The sequence below is a fragment of the Podarcis vaucheri genome (assembly GCF_965113315.1).
Source record: "Podarcis vaucheri genome assembly, chromosome: 5".
NCBI lineage: Eukaryota > Metazoa > Chordata > Lepidosauria > Squamata > Lacertidae > Podarcis > Podarcis vaucheri.
Window position 1 is genome coordinate 86,257,188 of NC_138763.1, and position 22,445 is coordinate 86,279,632.

General features: G+C 42.0%; 1 protein-coding gene across 15 annotated transcripts in view; it reads left to right on the forward strand.

The window, feature by feature from the left end:
- Positions 1 to 22,445, forward strand: part of KCNMA1 (potassium calcium-activated channel subfamily M alpha 1) — a 562,063-nt gene that overhangs the window by 414,789 nt on the left and 124,829 nt on the right. For 13 of the 15 annotated variants that reach the window (XM_082225124.1, XM_082225123.1, XM_082225119.1 and 10 more), the window contains 2 exons: positions 2,655 to 2,741; positions 4,893 to 4,969. In XM_082225124.1, the coding sequence (XP_082081250.1) occupies positions 2,655 to 2,741; positions 4,893 to 4,969 (164 nt within the window). Of the gene's footprint in view, positions 1 to 2,654; positions 2,742 to 4,892; positions 4,970 to 18,021; positions 18,196 to 22,445 lie in introns of all 15 variants that reach the window. The other 2 variants (XM_082225122.1, XM_082225125.1) reach the window with 1 other exon arrangement.

Genomic DNA, 22,445 nt, shown 5'->3' on the forward strand with positions numbered 1-22,445 from the left:
AGTGGGAACTTCCAAATTTGATGTTTGCTTCAGGTGAAATTGAGTGGCAACTCTAATTCTACTCATTTGTTTTGTAAGAAGTTAAACCTCTTCCTGTCTTCCAGGATTCTGACCAATTAGTGCAAGTGCACTGATGTGATTGGCATGTGACTGAAGCAATGATGTCATCCTTCACGGCTTTCTCTTGCATGTATTGATCAGTGAAGGAGAAGAGGCTGGATGGCTGTGCTTCCCTCACTTGTCAATTATATTAGTCAGTTCGGTCCTGGTTAGAAAAGAGAAAAAGACAGTGCAGATACTGGATACTGCAGATATAGCAGTACATACGAAACTAAATCTCTGCTTCCCAACTTTGGGTGGTATCAGTCCTCCTGGCACAATGACTTTTAGCTGCACAATGAAACTCCGCCGTCCCTCCCAAATATGTTCTGGATTTCCACTCCAACAACACTCCAGAGCAGATTTAAGATGGAGGTGGGGGCATGCAGGGAAAGGAGGAGGTGGGAAGGCTCCATTTCACAGCTAAAAGTCCTTGCATTGGTGGAACTGTCTAGTTAGATACCTCCAATTATTTCTAGTGATCCAATGTGCTACGGAATCTCTTCCATATACTTCAAGGTTTTCCAAGTATACAATTTATATCAGTATTTCTTGAGGGTGGGGGACAACAACTCTGACAGGACAATGCCAGGAAACTGTACCCTTTGTGACCTGCACTGTTTGTGCCATGTGTTCATATGTATGTGCTTTAACTGTCCTATCAGCTTCATCCCTTTAAAAACATGGTTTTCTGCAAGTTGTATTGCATGGATGTCGATTATCCTCTCACCCAACACAGACAAAGCAAAAGAATTAACACTCTTCTCACACTACTTGGAAAAATCTGAGGCTTTGCCACAAACAAAGGATAGAGTCCTAAATAGCTTAGATGGTCCAGTTTATTGATAGGGCAGGTTTCACAGACTTTCCTTAAAATGGATGAAGTGGAGTTATTGAAGGGAACCAGCTATTCTAGGAACACAAAAGTGTCACAGTGATGATGATAGTAATAGTAATAATAGTAATAATAGTAATAATAATAATAATAATAATAATAATAATAATATCTTACCCATTGCCTATGTTCTGCCCTAGAAGAATTTGGGATTGCCTGATACTTCACAGAACAAGCTGTTCTCCTGAATACAGAAAAAAACTTAAGAGAAAAATGATTACTGGTGTTAACACAACAGTGTTATATTAATACCCAAGCTCTCTGCTGCTGTTTATGCAAAAGTTAATGCTGGGGACCTCCTGACCCCACCCCCTGCCATCACCAAATACATTCCTAGTGAACTTTGCATTGGAATAAGAGAACCTGGTTTCTCATGGGTGGGATTTGGGGCGGATCAGAAGGGGGATTCATGAACACCCATGCTCATCAGGATATTAGGATGCAACACCAGAGAAATTCATCCAGTCTTTAGTGTTAATAATATGCTAAAGCCACCACTTAGCATCCTTTAACACAAAGAACCAGTTATTCCTACAATATATTTCACACTAAAAAGGCATGACCATTTATCTAGTGGCAAGTTACCACAGCCTGTGTGTATTCAGCTAGTAAGTCAGTTCTCTGTGCTGTCCTGCAGTGAAGAGACGTTTACTCTGGCTCCATATTTCTAAGCTGATGTTGAAAGTGAGATAAAATTAAACATTGATTTGGCTTTCCAAATGTTTATATACCTACACATGATGATGAGTTACATACTCAGTAAATGGTCTTCTATATTTACCCAACATCCCACCAAACCTCATGTAGTTGCAAGACCCCCTGAGCTGGCATTGTTTAGACTTATGCTGATTACTGCCTGAAACCCAAAATAATTCATTTTGATGGCCATACCTGAAATTCACAGAGGTTAGCAAGGAACAATGTGATTAGATCTTTCTTCAGATCTAGCTGATTTCACCCCCGCCCCGAAAGGATGAGTAATTTATTTTTATCCATTGGCAACACATTGAAAAGGAGCTTTGGGATGGAGAAATTATTAACCATTATACTCATTTTATGTTTTCTTTAGCTACAGTAACTGGTTGTCTTGTACCATTCCCCTTGAGTATATATGTGTATTGTACTGTAAGTAATGTGATATATAGAGATAGGGGCCCCATTAATAACGTCCCTATTTCAACAGAAATTGACATGAAGAGGTAAAATGCCTGAGAAATAGAGCCTTTTCCAAGCAACTCTTTCCTTGGGAATCACTTCCTTTCACATCAATCATTATGATTTTGTCAGCCTTTAATGCAGAGCAAAAAAAATCAAAGCTTTTCTGAGAGGCTCCATAGACTTTTCCTCTCCTAATTTAAGACACACAACTCCTAATGCAAGTATTGGGAGTTAGTTGTATGATTATTGCCATTGTTTATCCTTTGAATTTTAGGTATATTTAAAATATGCTTTAGATTGGAGCCCTGGTCAGATTTGAGACCTTCAATAAAAGTGGCTTCCAGGTTTCTGACTTTGATTTTTCTCAACTAATGGGCCCCCTATCACAGAAGTAAAAAATAAAGTAATTAGTTTGATTTCACAACTGAAAAGCAGCATGACCTCATGATGTTGTCTTCTTGGCTTTTGTTTGTTTTTTGTTTGGTTTGGTTTCGTCGGACAGTATATTAATCAATCCTGGAAACCATGTGAAGATTCAAGAGGGTACTTTAGGATTCTTCATTGCAAGCGATGCCAAAGAAGTAAAAAGGTAATACGTTGTCAGATTTTATGTTGTTCTCTAGATCTCCTCCTCCTCCTCCTCCTCCTCCTCCTCCTCCTTCTCCTTCTCCTTTTTCTCCTCCTTCTCCTTCTCCTCCTTCTTCAATGTGGTATATGGTGCAACTTTAAACTGTCTTAGTAAACTGTGCTGGTAACTGTCCAAGGCGTGTTCCAGAAACTAGTCCCACATAAATTTCCTTCATCTGGTGAGGAATGGAGCAAACCCTCAGCAGTGCAGATAAAAGATAGAGAAGGCCTTGCTGGTTCTGACCAAAGGCCCATGTAGTCCAGTGTTCTGTTTCTGCTGGCAGGTAATCAGATGATTCTGAAAAGCCCACAGACAGATACTGTAGTTCCATCTCAGTGGTGGCCCATGTGGTGTGGTGGAACCATGCTCCCGACACCAGCATCACTGCATCACCTCCACATCCAAATGGGGCTGGTGTGAGGCAGGACTGTGCAGGTGCCACCTGTCACCCACCCACCCCCAATTTTATTGTCACTTGGCTTCACCCTAGCCCCGTCCAGGTAAGCTGGAGCAAGCGCTGCCCCAACAAATGGGCCCAAGGTGGACCTCAAGGCAGCTTACGCTTACTCACATAAAAAAACCTAAAGATTTTGAAATCAGCACTAAAACAGCATACCCATTGAACATCCCCAACATTGCATCGTAAGACTAATCTGTATTATCAGGTGACACCAGCCACATGAGTCTTGAAGGGCCTTTCAGAAGAAGAACACCTTTTGTCAACCTCCTAAAGAGTATAGGGAACCGGCCTAATGGGTCTCACTTGGGAGAGATCTCCATAAAGAGTCTGCTGCTACCACAAAGCCTTGCCTGTTGTAGGACTATGTCTTAGAAATCAGAGACCCTCAAAACATGATCTCACCACATGCTCAAAGTATATGGGCGAGGAGAACCTTTAAAAAAGGCAGTTCATTTAGCCCCAAGCCCCGGCTATCTGTCACAATATAATTTAGAAATACATTGATAAATAATAGTATATTGGATCAGAAGTCCCCACTGCAAGCAGGAAGTTGCCGGTTCTCCCCTCCTTGTTTATACTTTCCTACAATAAGGTGTGTGCACGGGGATAAATAATTGACCCCCCCCCCTTTGTATGAGCAGAAGTACCTTTCGCAGAGGAGTCCTTAAGTAAAGGTAAAGGTACCCCTGCCCGTACGGGCCAGTCTTGACAGACTCTAGGGTTGTACGCTCATCTCACTCTAGAGGCCGGGAGCCGGCGCCGTCCGCAGACGCTTCCGGGTCACATGGCCAGTGTGACATCGCTGCTCTGGCGAGCCTGCACCAGCGCAGCACACGGAACGCCGTTTACCTTCCCGCTATAAAGCGGTACCTATTTATCTACTTGCACTTTAAGCATGCTTTCGAACTGCTATGTGTGCAGGAGCTGGGACCGAACGACGGGAGCTCACCCCGCCGCGGGGATTCGAACCGCCGACCATACGATCGGCAAGTCCTAGGCACTGTGGTTTTACCCACAGTGCCACCCGCGTCCCTAAGAGGAGTCCTTAAGCCAAACCAAATATTCGCAAAGCATCAGAGGTGTCTGTCTAAGCACTGTAATTGCAAGAATAATTGCTATTGTCCTGCATTTGTTTCATGACAGCATCTGAATTCCTCTAAAACATTAAGCTATGTGAAACTAAGTGGAACAAATGGCCTTATATATCTTCAGCTGTCTGCTTTTTTCAAAAAAATATAATAAAATAAAAATAAAAACCAGGGGGCTTTGAGCCAGCAATTCCCCTGCCAAGAACAGTGTTTTCATCTCTTGTGTGTTTGGATAATAAAGTCACTTTGGATGCTACTTTCCAAGATGAAAGCTGGATGATCTGATCCACCGTGTCATATTTATTAACCGTTCCCCCAATTATTTTCAAGTTAAATTTATTAAAAGAAGCACGAACTTGAATCACCCGGCCTTGTGTTTGAAATTAATTGTCTTGTAGCAAACATTTCCTTTTTTAAATGTCTAAACCTTTCAAAAGATTAAAGGAAATTAGTGCTGGCATGTTTCATTAATTTGGCACTTGTAGCAAGGAGGAAATGTGGGACTAATTTCATTTGTATGGATTAAGAAATGTGTCAGTTTTTCCATTCTCCCTCCCTCTCTAGGGCATTTTTTTACTGCAAGGCCTGTCATGATGACATCACAGATCCCAAAAGGATAAAAAAATGCGGCTGCAAACGACGTAAGTAATCTCTCCCCCCCCCCACTAGCTTTTCTATTCTGCAGAAACTGTTAAGCATTAAGGGATCTCTTTTAAATATCTTTCTACATTTTGAATAGTGCTAGAGAGAGGCTAGGAAATCTGTACATACCAACACAGTTCATAACTGTCTCCTGCAATATCTGCTTGCATATTTTGAGATTTAAATTGTTATACTTGCGCCGTTATTAGGACTTATTTGGCATCTTAAGTTAACAAAATTTAGAGAATGTTTACATTATGTATAGGTGTCAAAATGACGTATATAGGCTTAGTGTTTTACCCCCCCACCCCTCCCGCCCAAAAACATTAATAAGGATTTCCACAGATCAGTACAATTATTGCCTGTTTGAAGCAAACACCCACCATGATTTACATGAAGGAAAATACCCTAATTTTAAATTACCTGAACATTGCACATATTTGTTTTGTTTCGTTTTGCATATACAAATCGTGGACATCAAGCACTGATCAGAAGGAGCTGGGCAGGAAATGTAAAGAGGCTGTGTCCAGCCTTGGGAAGCAAAGCAGATCTATAATCCCCAAGCTGCTCCACAGGGACCAAACTTTGGGAAGCTCCCTAAACAAACTGTGCAAAAGCTCACTGGTGCATTAAAACCTCAGCCAGAGTCCATTTATTTATTCTAGGTTAGCAGGAATAGCTGACCTGTGTCGATGCTGTTGGATTCCAGCTTGCATCGATTCCAGCCAGCCAGAGTGTAGTAGTCCAACAAAATCTGAAGGGGCACAATTTAGCCACCCCTTCAGTAAACGAGTTAATATTAGGGCCAGTTTATATAATCAGTAGAATCAAGTGATAACACTTTATGTGGACTGCAACTACGTGGGCTTGCGTTTGAGAGCTGTGGGTTGCATGTTTGAATGCTTCTCACCAATAACAAAACCGTCTTATCCTTCCTATTCATGTGCTATTTTTTCCTGCACAGGTTGGGGGGTTGGGGGTTGGAAGGGGGAAAGAACATATAGGTAAAGGGACCCCTGACCATTAGGTCCAGTCGTGGCCGACTCTGGGGTTGCGGCACTCATCTCGCTTTACTGGCCGAGGGAGCCGGCGTACAGCTTCCGGGTCATGTGGCCAGCATGACTAAGCCGCTACTGGCGAACCAGAGCAGAGCACGGAAACGCCATTCACCTTCCCGCCGGAGCGGTATTTATTTATCTACTTGCACTTTGATGTGCTTTCGAACTGCTAGGTTGGCATGAGCAGGGACCGAGCAACGGGAGCTCACCCCGTCATGGGGATTTGAACCACCGACCTTCTGATCGGCAAGTCCTAGGCTCTGTGGTTTAACCCACAGCACCACCCATGTCCCGGGTGAACATAGCCCTTCTCAAAGGCTGAAGTGGTCTACTCCAAGGGAGGAGACAAAGTTTTATCGCAATTCTGCTGATCATATAAACTGCTCCTTTATATGAATACTGCAGATCATATATTTGCATCACTGCCCATACAGAAATATTATGACAGGCAGACAGATAACAGAATGACAAAGGAGAATAAACATTTTGGAGGCCAATGAGAGGAAATTAAAGAACTGGAAATTAATCCTCCAAAATGCCTTCCAGCAAAAGGTAACTCTAAAACTACAGGGAAGCCCTCAGAGGACCAAACTGTCAGCCCTTGGTATATAAGAAATAGTCTAGTGATAGCAAGCATCAGTCACTCTGGCGAATGAAAAACTGTTGGACAGATGCTGAAATAAAATGAAGTATGGCATAGAAGGAAGATGTCAGAAACATTGTCCTGAGCATGGAATCAACCAGACAGGTTGGGAAGAAGGCATGGATAGCAAAATTGGATCTCCCCACCCCCTTTGAGTATTTTCTCACAGCACAGTCTTATTCAGTCCACTCAGAATTTAGTCCCATTGAGTTCAACAAGACTTATGCCCAAGCAACTATATATAGCATTGCAGACTAAGAGTGGAGTTCAGCATTACACTGCTATGAATGTTGTGTCTGTGCGAGCAGTTCAGCTTGCCAGATGGAACAATCCCACTTTCCTTCCTCCGTGGGTTTTGTCCTGGGGCTTCTGTCAAGGGAATATGCACAAGCAGAAGTTCTGGAGCAGCCTTTATGCTGGTAGGGCTACTTTGCTGCATCCCATCCTAAGTCTCCTTATTTCTGTGTGAGTCCATCTGCCTATGAGTCCACACATTGGCCAGAATTGCATACAATGCACCAAGTTGCATTGTTGCAATGCAAATCTAGGTCTGGAACCTGGAGGGGGAGTTGCAGGAGGAAAGCAGCCGATTCACCTTCTACCGACTGCATCTGCCCTGCAAATTTTCCATACGAAAACCCACTTTGTGGCAGCAGGGTTTGCTCACCTAACTGTGTGGTTCCAGGCACAAACCTAGTATTCAGTTGGCATCTCAACACATACGGAATATAAGTGATCCCTCATTAGAGAGCAACCTGTGCCTAATTATGCATGGCCAAATCCCATTGATTCCAATGGATGTCACCTAGAGTTGGATGTAACTGGGCCGTTACTTGTAATTTGATTAAGGCACTGCCAGTGAACCATGATACCTAAGGCTGTTGAGAGTCGCTGGCAGTTTTTTGCGTGCCCAGTCACAATGCATGATCATCCCTCAGGGAAGAGCCATGTGCTGGAGTTCTAAATCCCTCCAGTGAAGAGGGAGAGTGCTTGTGAATGCACTAGCTCCAACACCTGTCATCTTCTTGCCATCCCTGTTTGCCTCTGTAATGGAATGGCGATTCTGTTCCACTCATGTAGGCTACCTGTGCGATTTTGAACCCTGAAGAGGGGGGTGAATGTGCTCGATTCCACTCTTTCTTGTCACATGAGGACTTTAGAATGCCTGGGAACCCTCTGCATGTTTGCCACAATAGTTTTGCATGCCCTAGAGCTGTGGTTCTCAAGCTGTGGGTCCCAAGATGTTGTTGGACTACAACTCCCATCATCCCTGAGCTCTGGCCTTGCTAGCTGGGGGTGATGGGAGTTGTAGTTCAACAACATCTGGGGACCCACAGGTTGAGAAAGGCTGCTCTAGAGGAATTGGGAGGGGGGCACTTCACTCATTTCATGCTGCTCTGTGTAAGCAGAGAAGGCTCCCTATAGCAGGCCAAGAATTCTCTTGCAGGGAAGATCAGTATCCGTGGGCAAGGTTTTTTTGAAGGCTGCTTATCTGGCCTTCATGTTCTTCTCACTGAAGGACCCCTGGTAAGCTTTAAAGCAATCCCAGGGTTCACAAGAAAGCCAGTGACGACACAGCTCAGTCATACTGTTGACAGCTCTTCAATCCAGCCCTCCAGCAGTGAGGCAGAGGTCTTTGTAGTCTTGCTACCCAAGATTCCAACCCTCACCCCAAGAATTTCTGAGTCTGGGGACTGTCTGTTCTGCCATTTTAAACTGTAAATTGGCCGAGGCATAGAGAAGTGTAGCACCACCTGGTGAAAGCTAGGTAAATAGTGCACGTAAATAGACGGAAGGAATATGATTCATTTCAGTTGAATTTCAGGAGACTAGCAGTAGAGGATTGCAGGCCATGTTAGGAGAGAAGCATGTCAACAGGGACAGGAGGAATGTTGCCTACTTCTCTTCCCCCTCTCCTCTCCACTCCCCATGTCTTTCTGTGCAGCAGAATTTGACTAATCTGCTGTAAAATGTCAAATAGCTACATTAGTACTGACAATGGACTTTGTAAAGCTGCAAGATTTGGAGTTCTACACTCTCCACTCAGTTTGTCAGCTTCATTTATGGATGGCTGTGAGAGCAAACCTTTTCTCTCTCTGCCCTCCCTCTCCCACCCCACCCCCTGCCACACTTTTGCTTTTCGTAATTGATGAGCTTCATAATAAAAATTAGAAACCTTAAATGGAAATTATGCATAAGATTAAAGGGAGGCACGAGAATAAACCTGTGTGTACAGGTGAATGGAATTTGATAGAATATCTTTTTTTACATGGAAATCTTAATTATTGTGGCATTAATTACATGCAGTTTCCTGGGATAGTTGAAAGCCATGTTCTTTAATAATGCATCAGAGGTTTCACGTCCCTTCAGATGCTGTCTGAACATTAGCTTCAGTATTGTCAGGGTCTAAAAGTGAGTCTGACCTACATAGCTGTTTGTCCAAACCTGTTAAGCCTAGTATTAATAATTCAGCACAGAGCTCTGCAGTTCCACAAAGCCAGAGATAATTAGAGTAACCATGCTTTCCTTTCACAGATATTCCCCCCCTTCTTACAACCTATTCCTTGAATAATCTGTAGATTTTCATGTAATGTTGTCCAAAAAGAAATTCTGCTGTGAAAATCCTGTGCTCTGGATTACTGTGGTAGCCTTTGCTTTCAGTTGTGTTATTGCTTTAATTTCATTACAACTTTCCAGCAGAGAGCCAGTATTAATGCATGTGTACATATTGTGGTTAGAGAAACAAACCTTCATTGAGGCTGCAGTATTTAGTCGATTAAGTGTGTTAGACATCTTTTAAACTGTATATATATATAATGCAAGCTCTTACAAAAATTGCAGGTGGCACTTGCAAGGAGGAGAACCCTCTTCTAAGATGGTGCCTGCCTGCTGAGATGCTATGAAATGTTTGCATGGATCACCTAAAAATAAACATTGTTTTTCCCCCCCAAGCAGAACAATCGTTTGATTCATATTCAGATAATTTGGTGATTGACTTTCTTATTTAACAGAATGATCAATGAAAACTTAACACGGCTGATTCATGTAACAGAACGACAGCTCTAATGTTTATATTTGCCACAGCCAGCCTGAGATGAAAGTTGCAACAGGGGAGGATGATATACTTACTCTTGTTTCTTCTTGTTGTATTAACCAGTTTAGTATAAATATGCAATGCTTTTCTTCCCCTCCTACAGCCGCGATGCTTCCTTCCAAAAGGGGGTCATTGAACCCCCGAGGTACAGGTCATGTGTGTGTACACTGATAATGTTTGAAGGAAATTGCATTAACCTGTGATAATTGACAATGTTTTGATTTATTTTTCCTCTTGCTGCCTTGGAACACGGCCCCTACTATATTTTAACTACACACTGATAGTGATCTATTGTGAGTAAAAACGGGCTCCCTGTAGCCCAGAGTGCAATCCAACCTGTCTTTCTTCCAGTAGAGAGTATTCATTTGTTCAGTATTCCGGTTCTTTTCTTTACACTTTTATGTTGCATGTAGCGGTGGCGTCTCATACCCACACCTTTCCTCATTCTTTATTGACCTTGTGGGTCAGGGCGACGTTGAAGAAAATACAGCAGTCTTTCAACTTGCTTTCCCCTGGCCTCTTCTCATTCCCAACTGTATCTCCCCTCCCCCAATTGTAAATCAAACAATTTTTTCTCAAGCTTTCCTAATTCCTTATGTATTACGAGGCTGAGAGTAATTGCCATCCCTGTTTGCAGCATGTCAGCATCCCAGATTAGGTTAATACTCATCCCCTCCACCCAGGAGAACCCTGGGAACTGTTTTCCTACAAGGGTCTCCAACGGAAAACCCACCAGTTCTTAAGGGTCTTTAGAGGAGGGTTGAGGGAAGCCGTGTATACTGGTTTTAAACTGTTTTTAAACCAGTATACATTTGTACTGCAGAAATTCCCTTTCCTCTGTTGTTCAGTTCTAGTTCCCAGTCAAAGATGCACAAAATGTTCGATATAAAATACCCAATGAATGACTTCCGGCATCAAACATTCAAACTTGGCAAATACTCATCTGTGCACCACTTAAGGCACCCTGATATGCTAATACAGTTGTGGTACTTGTACTGATTAGGCACCAGTTCTTCAGTAGGAAGAGGTGGTTCTAAAGTACTAATTATAAATTATTGTTGCTAAGTACTTCCCTCAGTCTGTAGACTTTGCTGAAGGAATGACAACGATCATGTGTGCATGGCCTAAGTATATTTTTAGTGGCATCCACTGTCTCCAATTTTGTTTATCACTCCCCATTGAAATGCTTTTCATATGCCCTCCAAAACACATGAGGAGCAATTCCCTGTGAGTGGTACCCACAAAGCAGGGAAGGCATTTAAATGATCCTGATCACATAGGTAGGGGCTGACTGTACCACTCTTTCCATGGGAACCAAGATTTCGCCTCAAGCAAAGTACCAATTACATGGCCAGGAACTATCGCAATAAGCCACCATCTATGTGGTTGTTTAAATGTTGCTCTCAGCTATAAAGCACTCATAGATAAGTAGTTCCCATGCAGATACAGAAATGTGTAAAAGGACATCACATTGTGAAATTTATCTGGTTTCAAATATTAGCAAAAGTGAGTCCAGGTCAGTCTAGTGTACAGCATCATATGTGCATAGAGTATAGTACTGAGTGGGAGGCAGGGGGGGCAGACTTACTGTAGATAGTTTGGCCTGGTGAACTTAGTCTCCTTCCTGCATTTTTGTTATGTTTCAGAAAGAAAGACTAAAGAATACCTCTGTCAGAAAAAGAATGCTAGCATTGTGGAAATCCTAAATACTACATTTTCTGTAATGTATCAGAGCATTGGGCTGCTTAATTGGTTTGTAACCAATTATGTGTTAAGCAGAGAGCTGCAGCTAATCCAGGATATCAACAACAACAACAGCAGCAATAATAATAATAATAATAATAATAATAATAATAATAATACTAATAATACTAATATAATATTTATAACAGGCATGGGCAAACTTGGCCCTCCAGATGTTTTGAGACTACAACTCCCATGATCCCTAGCTAACAGGACCAGTGGTCAGGGATGATGGGAATTGTAGTCCCAAAGCATCTGGAGAGCTGAGTTTGCCTATGCCTGATTTATACCCCAGCCACTCTGGGTGGCTCCCAACAGAATATTAAAAACACGATAAAAGATGAAACATTAAAAACTTCCCTAAACAGGACTGCTTTCCGATGTCTTCTAAAAGTCAGATAGTTGTTTATTTCCTTAACATCTGATGGGAGGGCGTTCCACAGCTTCCAAGCTAAACTTCTAATTAGTCTTGCGCACTTGAGGGGAGAGTTAAGTAGCGGCAGGACATGGTGTGGAATATTCTTTTAAGAAATAAAAATACCCAAGAGCCTTGTAGCACTTTAAAGGACTAACGAATGCATTATGGCACAAGCTTTCAGGGAATCAAGTCCAATCTGTCATAGGTGGGGCCTCTGTCCTCCAGAGGATGTGGCGTGCTCAGTCTAAGGAGCAGAGCCATCCTGCTGCCTTTCCTGAAATGCAACCCCTGCCCCCATTTGCAACAGGGTTGATAAGCCTCCTGATAAGCCACTTAAAAACATTTTAAAGTAGTGGAATGGAACTGCAGTTTCAAAAGGGGACACGTGTATGGACAAGAAGCCCCAATAATATGGCACTTTGCTTGGTGGGCCTCCCATCCAGCTTGAGTGCATCTTTGGCACCTCTCAAAAAGCTATTATCACATGGGGTTACTTTGTGTACTCCTGCACTTCAGTAGCCTTTAGTGATAGTGATTATGATACCCATTGTGAGGCAAGGAGGAACATAAATTTTCTGTGGTGTTAGTTCATGCTCGGCATTCGTGAGCAACTCAGGGATCACATTAATTAGCCAGCTTCTTCAAGATGATCAGTGATGGCTGAATAGAACCAAGATCAGGCATGGCCAGACTTGGCCCTCCAGATGTTTTGGGACTACAATTCCCATCATCCCTGAACATTGGTCCTGTTAGCTAGGGATGGTGGGAGTTGTAGTCCCAAAATATCTGAAGGGCCAAGTTTGGCCATGCCTGGCCAAGATCATTGCCTTGCACAGAGTTCACAAAGAATTCACTAGTATGTCTTTCTGGGGTTAAATTCCCCTTGTTGATTTAAATTTGGGACCAGTTGCTCAGAACTTAGCACTGCTGGATTTTGCACCACTTGAAAGATTTCCTTCTCACACATACATTTCCCTGGAGTTATATGATTTTATAGCTTTATGACTTTATAGTTTTATGGCAGCCTTGATATTTATAACGAGCTGGCAGTTTATCAACATCCTTATTAAATTTTTTTGCAGAAATAAGACTTAACCAAGGTTAGCAGGAATCATGGCTCATTTGCTGCCCCAGCTCTGGTTAAGACCCAGGTGTATTTTAACACTTTGGGTTAGCTTGGCACACTAAACTCTGTCCCCAGATGGCATGTATATGTCGACTAGCAAGCACAGAGACTAGAGCACTGGGAGAGCTAACCATGTTTAAGGAGAACAAACCATATGCCATATTAGAGTTCATTTTACTTTATTAAATTATAATGATTAAATTATAATCCTAGTTTTACTCTTAAAATTAATTTGGTTTTCTTTAGAAACACTAGTTCTGTAAAACATCATCCCAGTCAGGATCCTGATACTTGTGAATATATTTAACTCTTAAGTAATGTTCAGCAAAATCATTTAGTTACTGGCAGGGAAATAAATCCATAGTCTTTGAAAGGTATAAATTGTGTCAACTGAAATGTCAGTCCCAGTCAACAGACAAGGTCTGAATCAATCAATGAATGCACAATTCGGGTATCAAATTTTAGTGTATTCAAACATTGTTATTTGAAATCCAAACTTGTTACCTGAATATTTGGAGGAGTCAGATTTCGGCAGTCAAAATAAGATCCGTTGTGGGGCTGGCACATACCTTATTTTCAGAGGTGAGTCAAGGTGGGTAGATTTTTCTTGCCAATTCTGGTTACAAAATCCACACCCACAGCTGTTGGTGTGAGTTTATAGGGTGTTATTTTGCCAATGTTTAGATAAAGCAGGAGTGAACAGCCTTAGAGACACATGTGTCCCTCAGCCTAATTTTATGTGCCCCCCCCCCCAGTTGATTCCTAAAGCCCCCTGCAAGTGGCTAGTTCAGAACTTTGGTAAAACTGAACAGCAAATCAGAAGGAAGAGGGAGAAAAAGAGGGTGGAAGCAGGTGTTAGAAAGGGAGAGAAAGTTATGCTTCCTTTGACTCTGGCCTTGCCCACTGCTGGCTTTTAGCCCAGGGGTCAGCAAGGTTTACCTCTCCTGGGCCGGTCCACTCCAGTGGAGATCCCTCCACAGGCCGGATCGCGCGCTCCTGAGATTTCCAGCACCTGTGTCTGCGCAGACACAATTTCCAATGCCACAGAAGTGAGTCCCCACGCTGCACTGGCGGCTTGGTTCAGGGGCCAGTTAAATGACCCCGTGGGCCACTTGTGCCCCATGGGCCTTAGGTTGCTGACCCCTGTTTTAGCCCCATGCACAGTCAGCATGCGGCACTCAACAGATTATCCCTAAAGGAATGCGGCACTCGACCGAAAATAATACTGCCCAACTTGCCCTAAATGATCTAAAAGTAAAGTTTTGTTCGTTCTTCCTTGCACATCAACACTCAAACTCTGATCTCGGCTAGAATCAGTACTGGCAGGCAATACATTGCTGATGCTTACTGAGTGTGGGAAAGGCAAGACTGTGGTGTGCAGAGGATTTTCAGTGGTATTTAGATTTGCAGTTTAGAATATAATTTTAGTGTAGATACTCACTTATTAAGAAGCATGCTACTTCCCCATGTTGTATGCTGAAGGAATATAAAAGGCAAGGAATCTAAAAAAGTTGATTGCTTTCTTAGACACCATTAATCTAAACATGCTATGAAACATTAGGAAAAGTACTATATAGTAGAATGATCAAACTGCTTCCTTTAATAACTTATATATAGCTAAGCAATTTTTGACTGCTAAGCCCTGGCAATCTGTATAATCGGAAACAGCTAACACTCTCCCTTTAATATTCTTTAAAAGCCAGAACTTTTCAAAAAAAAAATATTGCAGAAGGCTCAGGAAGGCTGTGGTTTCCCTGGCGTACTATGGAATAAGGGAGAAAAAGCTCTGCCTGTTGAGCACAGAGAAAAATCAATTGTCACAACCAGTTTTAAGACACGCTGCTGTATTTTTAAATTTTTAAAATATTTTTTACACAGCTGAAACTGCTGTGGGGGAACCCTTTGCTATTCTTCAGGTTGATGATCTTTTCCAACATCGCCACAAGGCAAATTAAATCAATCTAGCTGTTCCTGTAACACTACAGTTCCTTTGTGACCGTAATTTCTTTGTGAAGTTTTCCTTTGTTGTCATTTACCTCTTGCTGTGGATCATAAGAGAAGTTGAATTGAAATGACATTGTATCCATTTCAATTCATAATGGTAGTCTGGCTCTCTTCCCCCTCTCCCTTTTTTTTTTTTTACTCAACCCAGTTGACTGACACAAAGTCCAGGTTTTCTTTAGCCAGCTGTTGTTTGGTGCAGTTCCACTAGATGTCCTCATAGATCTACTTTTTGTTACCATTGGTGATGTAAAAGCCAGGCAGAGGAGTGGCAGCAGTTGGATAGACAATGGTAACAAAAACCAGGTAATCAGCAGAGAAGACCTTTATCCCTGTTTGCTTTGCTTGTCAAAGTGAAAATATAGTTTAGTGGACAGATACCTTCTACCGAGGGTATATGATTGAAACTGGATGGCTTTTGTAGAATTTTTAGAGGTGCTCCGAGTACCATGACACCAAAATTAATGAAGTTGTACAGAAGAGTCTCCTGTCTTTCTGCTGATTGCCATATTTAATTAACATTTATGGTGGTTTAATGGGAAACAGTATGTGTCTGGCTGTACCAGCTTTAATCACTCCATCATGTCTTTAATCTGCTCAGCAACCATTATTCCTAATACTCCATCTTGTTATATGTTTGCGGCTGTATTTAAAAATATTTATTTTCCTCTTCTATTTGGTATGAATGCAAAATGACTGTGTAACAGGAATGAAGAGTAATAAGCATGTTGTCTTATAAACTGTGCTGCTCTGATATGTGATTGCTCATATGATGATTGATTAAAACCTTCATAGCAAGTCCTTTTGAGAAGTTTGCTATCAGATTTGAGACTGTTTCCTGCATGTTAACAGAATGTATTATAAAATGATGCATGGTCTCCAGAATAATTGATATTAATAATTAAAAACAGTCCCTGAAATGCATTGGGTCTTGAAATGTGCCTTGCACCAGTTCCATTATTGAACAGAAGAATACAAATTATTGTTGAAGAAAATGGTTCTTAAATATTTTCCTCTTCTGTACCCTCCCTCCCCCAGTGTCTTATTCTATTATTGCATTTTGACAAAATACAACTTAGATGGAAATGAAAACCAGGGACTGTTACTAACCAATATCAAAACATTATACAACTGGCAGTTACTTGGGTTTCGCTACAGCATTTGATTAGTAGAAGCTTCTTCAAAGCAGCTGTATATTATGCATGGAAGAACTTTCATTTTTCTTTCACCAAATCAGTGCATTTCAGACCAGATCTTAATTTTCCTTTAAACAAGAAGAAAAAGCCAAATATTGTTATGTTTTGGGGGTTTTTTAATGTAGGAATATTCAGACAAACATAATCTTTGTTGAATGAAGAAATGTTTTCCCTCTTTTTTCCTGAATAACCCTTAAATGAGTTATGGAGATGCAAAGAAAAGATGGGGAAAACTGATAAGTTGTCCCGAATAATTTTTAGTAGTCTAAACTGTTACCTATCAAAAGCTGTAGTGGAATTCCAGCTTTCTCCTAAAAATCAAGTTCTGGGGAATGATGTATGGTGTGCTGACCGAGCCTGATGTTGCATGTTGACATATTCAAACAGCTGCAAGATAACTCAAAGAGAATGCTAAGAACACATGCCACAGGAAATGCAAGCAAAGTTTTAGAGGAACAGAATCACTGCTGAAGAGATCACTCATCCATCTCCCTCAATGCCTGTTTTCCCACAACCATGACGTTACCCCTTGCTTGTCAGATATACTGTGTATGGCAAGTCATAGAGGCCTTAGAATAGGACTTGACCCATTTTGGGAGATTACTATCCTCCTTTCTCAGTTTAAAAACAACAGCAAACCCCAAGTCAATGGCAAATGTTTTAAATTAACATGGGAATTGTGACTGCTTATTTGTAAGGTTACAAGCCTTTTATTTTATTTTATTTTATTTTAAAAAGTTTGGGTGCCCATTTGCTCTTACGGGTTGTGCTTTTTGACTACCAGCGACATGCTTCAGTGTCACTAAAATTAAATTAGTTCATGCTAAGCCATTGCCAATAAAATATGGCCCAGTGCAACATGAGAAACAATTATAAGATGTCCTTTGGTTTCACCTTCATGTGTTATTTGTGAATGAAGTCACGTTAGTAGAATTGAACAAATTGGGCTTTCTCAAAGACAGCACACTTGGAACACTGAAACCTGAAACCATTCCAAGTTGAAGAACTGTCAATTTGCATTGAGCTTCATCAGCCTCACTGAAAAAGAGGGAAATCATTGACTTTTATGACATTTGATGGCTTTTCAAATTTATTTCTTGTGGTGGCTACAATACTGAAATCCCGCAATAGATACAGAAGAGAAAAGATGATGATGATGATGATTGGCTCAACATGTTCCAGTGGACCCATATTTGGTGCACTCTGGTGATGTCTTACATGTGAACTGCCCTTAATGTTGAACTTAGAACCATAGAATTGGAGGGCACCCTGGGTGTCATCTAGTCCAGCCCCCTGCGATGCAGGAATCCCAGCTAGTAGCAGCATCTCTTGCAATGGACGTAATTTGGTATTTTGTCAAATTGGTTTTATATCCTCTGAGGTGCGTGCTCAACGAAGCCAACAAACTCAAATTTAGCTTAAGAAGCAATGGCTTTGCACTATTCACCTTTTCACTTTAAAAATTACAGTGGCAACAAGGGTGTGAGGGAAAGCCTTTACACGTTTCTGCCTCTCTTTGGTGGTTCCTATTACCCCCATGCAAAAAAAAAGTCTTTGTCTTGTGTCAAAAGAATCACTTATCTTTCTTCTACATTTGACGTACAACCACAGTGCTATTAATAATCAGAATGATTATATCCCTGGGTCAAGACTGCCATAAACTAAGGCCTGTATCTTAAATCCCTTAAATGACCTTCCAGCTGCATTGTTATATTTAACCTTTCCATTAACCTGCTACTCTTCCTCTCCTCCCATCCAACCCATGGTTATAGCCAAGATGTCCATCTACAAGAGAATCAAACTGGCATGTTGTTTTGATTGCGGACGCTCTGAGCGTGACTGCTCTTGCATGTCAGGCAGTGTGCATAGTAACATGGACACCCTTGAGAGAGCCTTCCCACTTTCTTCTGTCTCTGTTAATGATTGCTCCACCAGTTTACGTGCCTGTAAGTTTTAACACCAGCACATGCTGTTCCATGTCTGTGGTGTCTGTGGTATCATCCCCGTCCTGTGTCGTACATTGTGGTTTTATTGTTTTGGCTTTCTCCCCTCCCCTCTTCCTTTTCTTGTTCCTTTTTTTTTTAAAATACCGTGAGTCAGCACGTTTCCTCCCCCCCCCTTATAACTACTTTAATTTATACAGATCTATATTTATATATTCTTCAATGTACTTCATTAAAAGAAACAATATTTTGTGTAATTGTTGCTCTCCCTTCCTCTTGTGAGCTTTTCAGGGGAAATGCATTTTGGCAACAGTGTAGTTTCGTGACATTTTGTTTCTGATTCATACACACTGTATAATGGTGGTTAAATGCTTTCTTAATGGCTGTGGTAGACATGCTATGCTCTGAACTAGGCATAGGGACAATGGCTTAAGGAACAAATGCTGTAGCTATTTTGGGCAGATTTGGAACAGTTTGCCGTATGTGTAGCACGCAACCTGTTTAGCATCAAAGGTGTACCTTTGGAGATCTGCAAATGACCCATCTTTTGTCTGAACTAACATAATTTGATTATCATTTAGCACTGCCGGTATCAGTTCATGGTTGGTGGGTGTTTCACAAACTGTTTGCTCTGTATAACTTATCTAATTACATGTTTTGATCTGGTGGTCCATGCAAGCCTTTGAGGGTAACACTTGAGTAGCCAGTGAAACATATTGGGGACAGGTGACCAGCACTGAGAACTGAAAAGCCAGTAAACTTTAGAGCAGAAATAGCAAACTCCTGGAGTTACAATACAGTGGTGCCTCGCAAGACGAAAAGAATCCGTTCCGCGAGTCTCTTCGTCTTGCGGTTTTTTTGTCTTGCGTAGCAAGCCCATTAGCGGCTTAGCGGATTAGCGCTATTAGCAGCTTAGCGGGCTTAGCGGATCAGCTGATAAGCGGCTTAGCGGCTTAGGATCAGCTGATAAGCGGCTTAGCGGCTTGGGGAAAAGGGGGGGAGGAAAAAACCCCGCAGGAACTTGCAAGACATTTTCGTCTTGCGAAGCAAGCCCATAGGAAATTCGTTTTGCGAAGTACCTCCAAAACGGAAAAACCTTTCGTCTAGCGGGTTTTCCGTCTTGCAAGGCATTCGTCTTGCAGGGCACCACTGAATTCCACACATAGTGCACTAACTTCTCCCATGCTTCTCCCATGAGTTGCTAGGTGCTGCCTTACTCTGAATCAGACCTTTGATCCATGTAAACCAGTATTGTCTACTCAGACTGGCAATAGGTCTCCAAAGTCTTGGCTACTACTTTCCCATGCTGTCTACCTGAAATCCATTAACTCGAGGTGCCCATGATTGACCTGACAGCCTTCTGCCTGGCTCTGCCTCCACCTTGGCCTACCTGCTTTGCCTAATACCTACTTCTAGCCCATCTAGGGATCAGTATTTTGAAATAAAAATGAGTCATCCAAAATGGCACAGGTCAAAGTTCAATCTTTCTGGTGAACACCCAAAATGTATATCTGTCTGGAGGAACCCTGCCCTGGAGGAACTTGCAGGTTCCAAGGCAAGGGCTTTAATGATGGCTTGATGTCAGTGGGCTAGATCCAGAGTAAATTGACTTTAGGTGCCATTGAAATCCATAAAGCAGATTACTCATGACTTTAAGTCCCAGTGATTTAACCAACTTAATCTACCTTGAACCCAGTCTCCCCCTAATACCCACCTAGCACTTCTTGTATCTGTTGTACTTACCAGTCATTACTGAATTGTGGCTAGCACATCATTGGAGTATCCACAACAACTAGATTTACCCATATATATATTTTCATAGTAGCATCTGCAAGCAAAAAAGAAACTACAACTTGGAAGTGTGGTGCAACTTTCTATTTTTTACTTCTGCCTTTAGAAGGGAAGGAGCATTAAGGTTTGGGCTGCATAACCTAATCAGCCCCCAAAAAAACAAACCCAAACACGCTTCATGTGATATCATCGACACCTCCCAAAGTACAGCTTTTGAAAAATGCATTAGCCACATATTGCATTCAGTAATAAAAGTGATGTTGATGGCTTAGAAGGTCTCTAGTTCCTCTGCTTTCCTCTCTTACTTTCAACCCGTCATTCACACTGTCACACAAAAACAAGGTTTCATTCTTCTCTCTGTGTGTGAGATCGCCCACCTTTGCTGGTTAATAATAAGAAACAAGCATCAATACCAGTCCATGCCCTTTGTAAACCAATGCTAGTTTATTAGCTGATGTTGTCCCCGATTGTAATATCTGCATCTCCATACACCCACACACCCTTGAAATCCGATTGGCAAGGCTTCAATTGAAATCAGCATTTTCCTTCCAGTGAGGAGAGGTCAGACAATGCCCATTTTGACAAGAGCTGGTTAGCTCAAAGAACAGTGGTGAGAGTTGGCTTTTCATTAAATATGAGCAGATGTGAAATGTAGAGTGCTTGACAATTAGAAATGGCAGCAGTAAGGCCCTGGAATCAAAGTGAGGTCAGATTGGCGGATCAGATTACCTCCCTTACATTCTTCAGTTGTTCGGGAAATCATTTTGAATTAGTGTCAGCAAAACCTTGATCGGTTTTGCCCTTTGTCTTTCATGCTAGCACTGTATTGTTTCCCAAGACACTCATTAAAGGTCATTATACTATTACAGGGCTGGCTTTGGTCACAGCCTCCCCCTCTCCCCATTGAGTCAGTGTGTGCTTCTAAGATGGCTTAATGTGCTTTTCATTTCTCCCTTTCTCTCTCTCCCACCAATCTCTCTCCCGGCTTTTCATTTTAAAGAGAAACAATCGTACAATAATAAAAATAATAAACAGGAGGGGGGATTGGTGAAAGAAATCCTTAAAGAAAAAGTGGCTACCACGATATTTTGGTCACCATCCTGTGGGAAATTCTTCCATGTAATGAATGGAAACTGCAAAACCTTTACTCCTCCGCAGCCCCCATCCATTTTAATTTATCTGGCAAAGGAGAACTTCTTGCTAGACTGTGCCCTGTGAAAACATCTATTTTACACATCCATTTAAACTTGCAGTGTTGTGAATTGCCTACCCTGCTGTAGCTAAAGGCCTGGGCCTTGCAATATCTTTCTTTGCAGTAGCTGAAAGGTTCACTCGGTGACTCACAACACCATTCAAAATAGTGACTTTTCCCCCAGGGAAAAAATAGAAAGAGTCAAAGAGGTGTTCTGGGTGCTTACCCAATGGAATTTTTTTACCCATGCACCCTTTGCAAAACCCACCAGTTTCGAAAGAGATTTTCCATGCAGAATGGAAAGCTATTGCGAGAAGAAGAAAAATTCCAAAACTCTTTTAGGTGGGCAGGACCAATTGTAGTGTTCTTCAGATCAAGGGCACTATGGTTATGCAGCACGGATTAAAATGGGCTTGCTAAACAAACAAATGGGGAAGCAGTTCCTTCATTCTGCTTATCTCTGCTGCTTCTGCTCCATAACCAGCACCCCCACACTGCTGCTTCTCCCACCCCCACCCCCACCCCCCGGCAGTCTATGTAGTTACATCAGACAAATCACTTATCTGCAAGGCTCAGTATCCTTTCTCCAGTAGTGGTAAAATTTAGATGCTTCAGCAAGTTGCAACCACAGACTGTACCAAACTCTCTCTCTCTCTCTCTCTCTCTCTCTCTCTCTCTCTCTTTCTCTCTCTCTCTCTCTCTCTCTCTCTCTCTCATTATGGGGAAATGTTTTACATGCTCCTTGTAAAAACTAGTGGATATGACCTCTGTGATGGTTTATGCCCATCACTACCATTTCTGGGAGGTTGCTGATAATACCATGGGAATTCTCTCTGCCTGCCAGCCACCAATATGATGTCACAGTGAACACTATGACCTCAGTGGATGTCCTGCTTGCATGGAGGATAAAACTATCTACTACTCCAGTTTAAAGACAGGATGCCTCTTAATAATGACTGCCGGGGAATATGAGATGGAGAGTGCTATTCTGTTCCTGTCCTGCTTACGAGTTTTTCTTACGCATCTGAAGAGCCACTGTGAGAACAGACTACTGTGCTAGATGGGCCTTTGGTCTGATCTAGAAGGGCTCCCTTTATGTCACACGGACATTCGTTTTTGCCATCATAATGCTCTCCTGCTTTGAATCTCTGTGTAGGTAAGGCATTGGGAATGTTCTGATATTAGTATTGGTGACTAGGTTGTCCAAATAGCTGTTGTGGAGATGGGATAAATTGGATAGAGAGAGAAAAAGGCTTCCTCTGAATTGAGA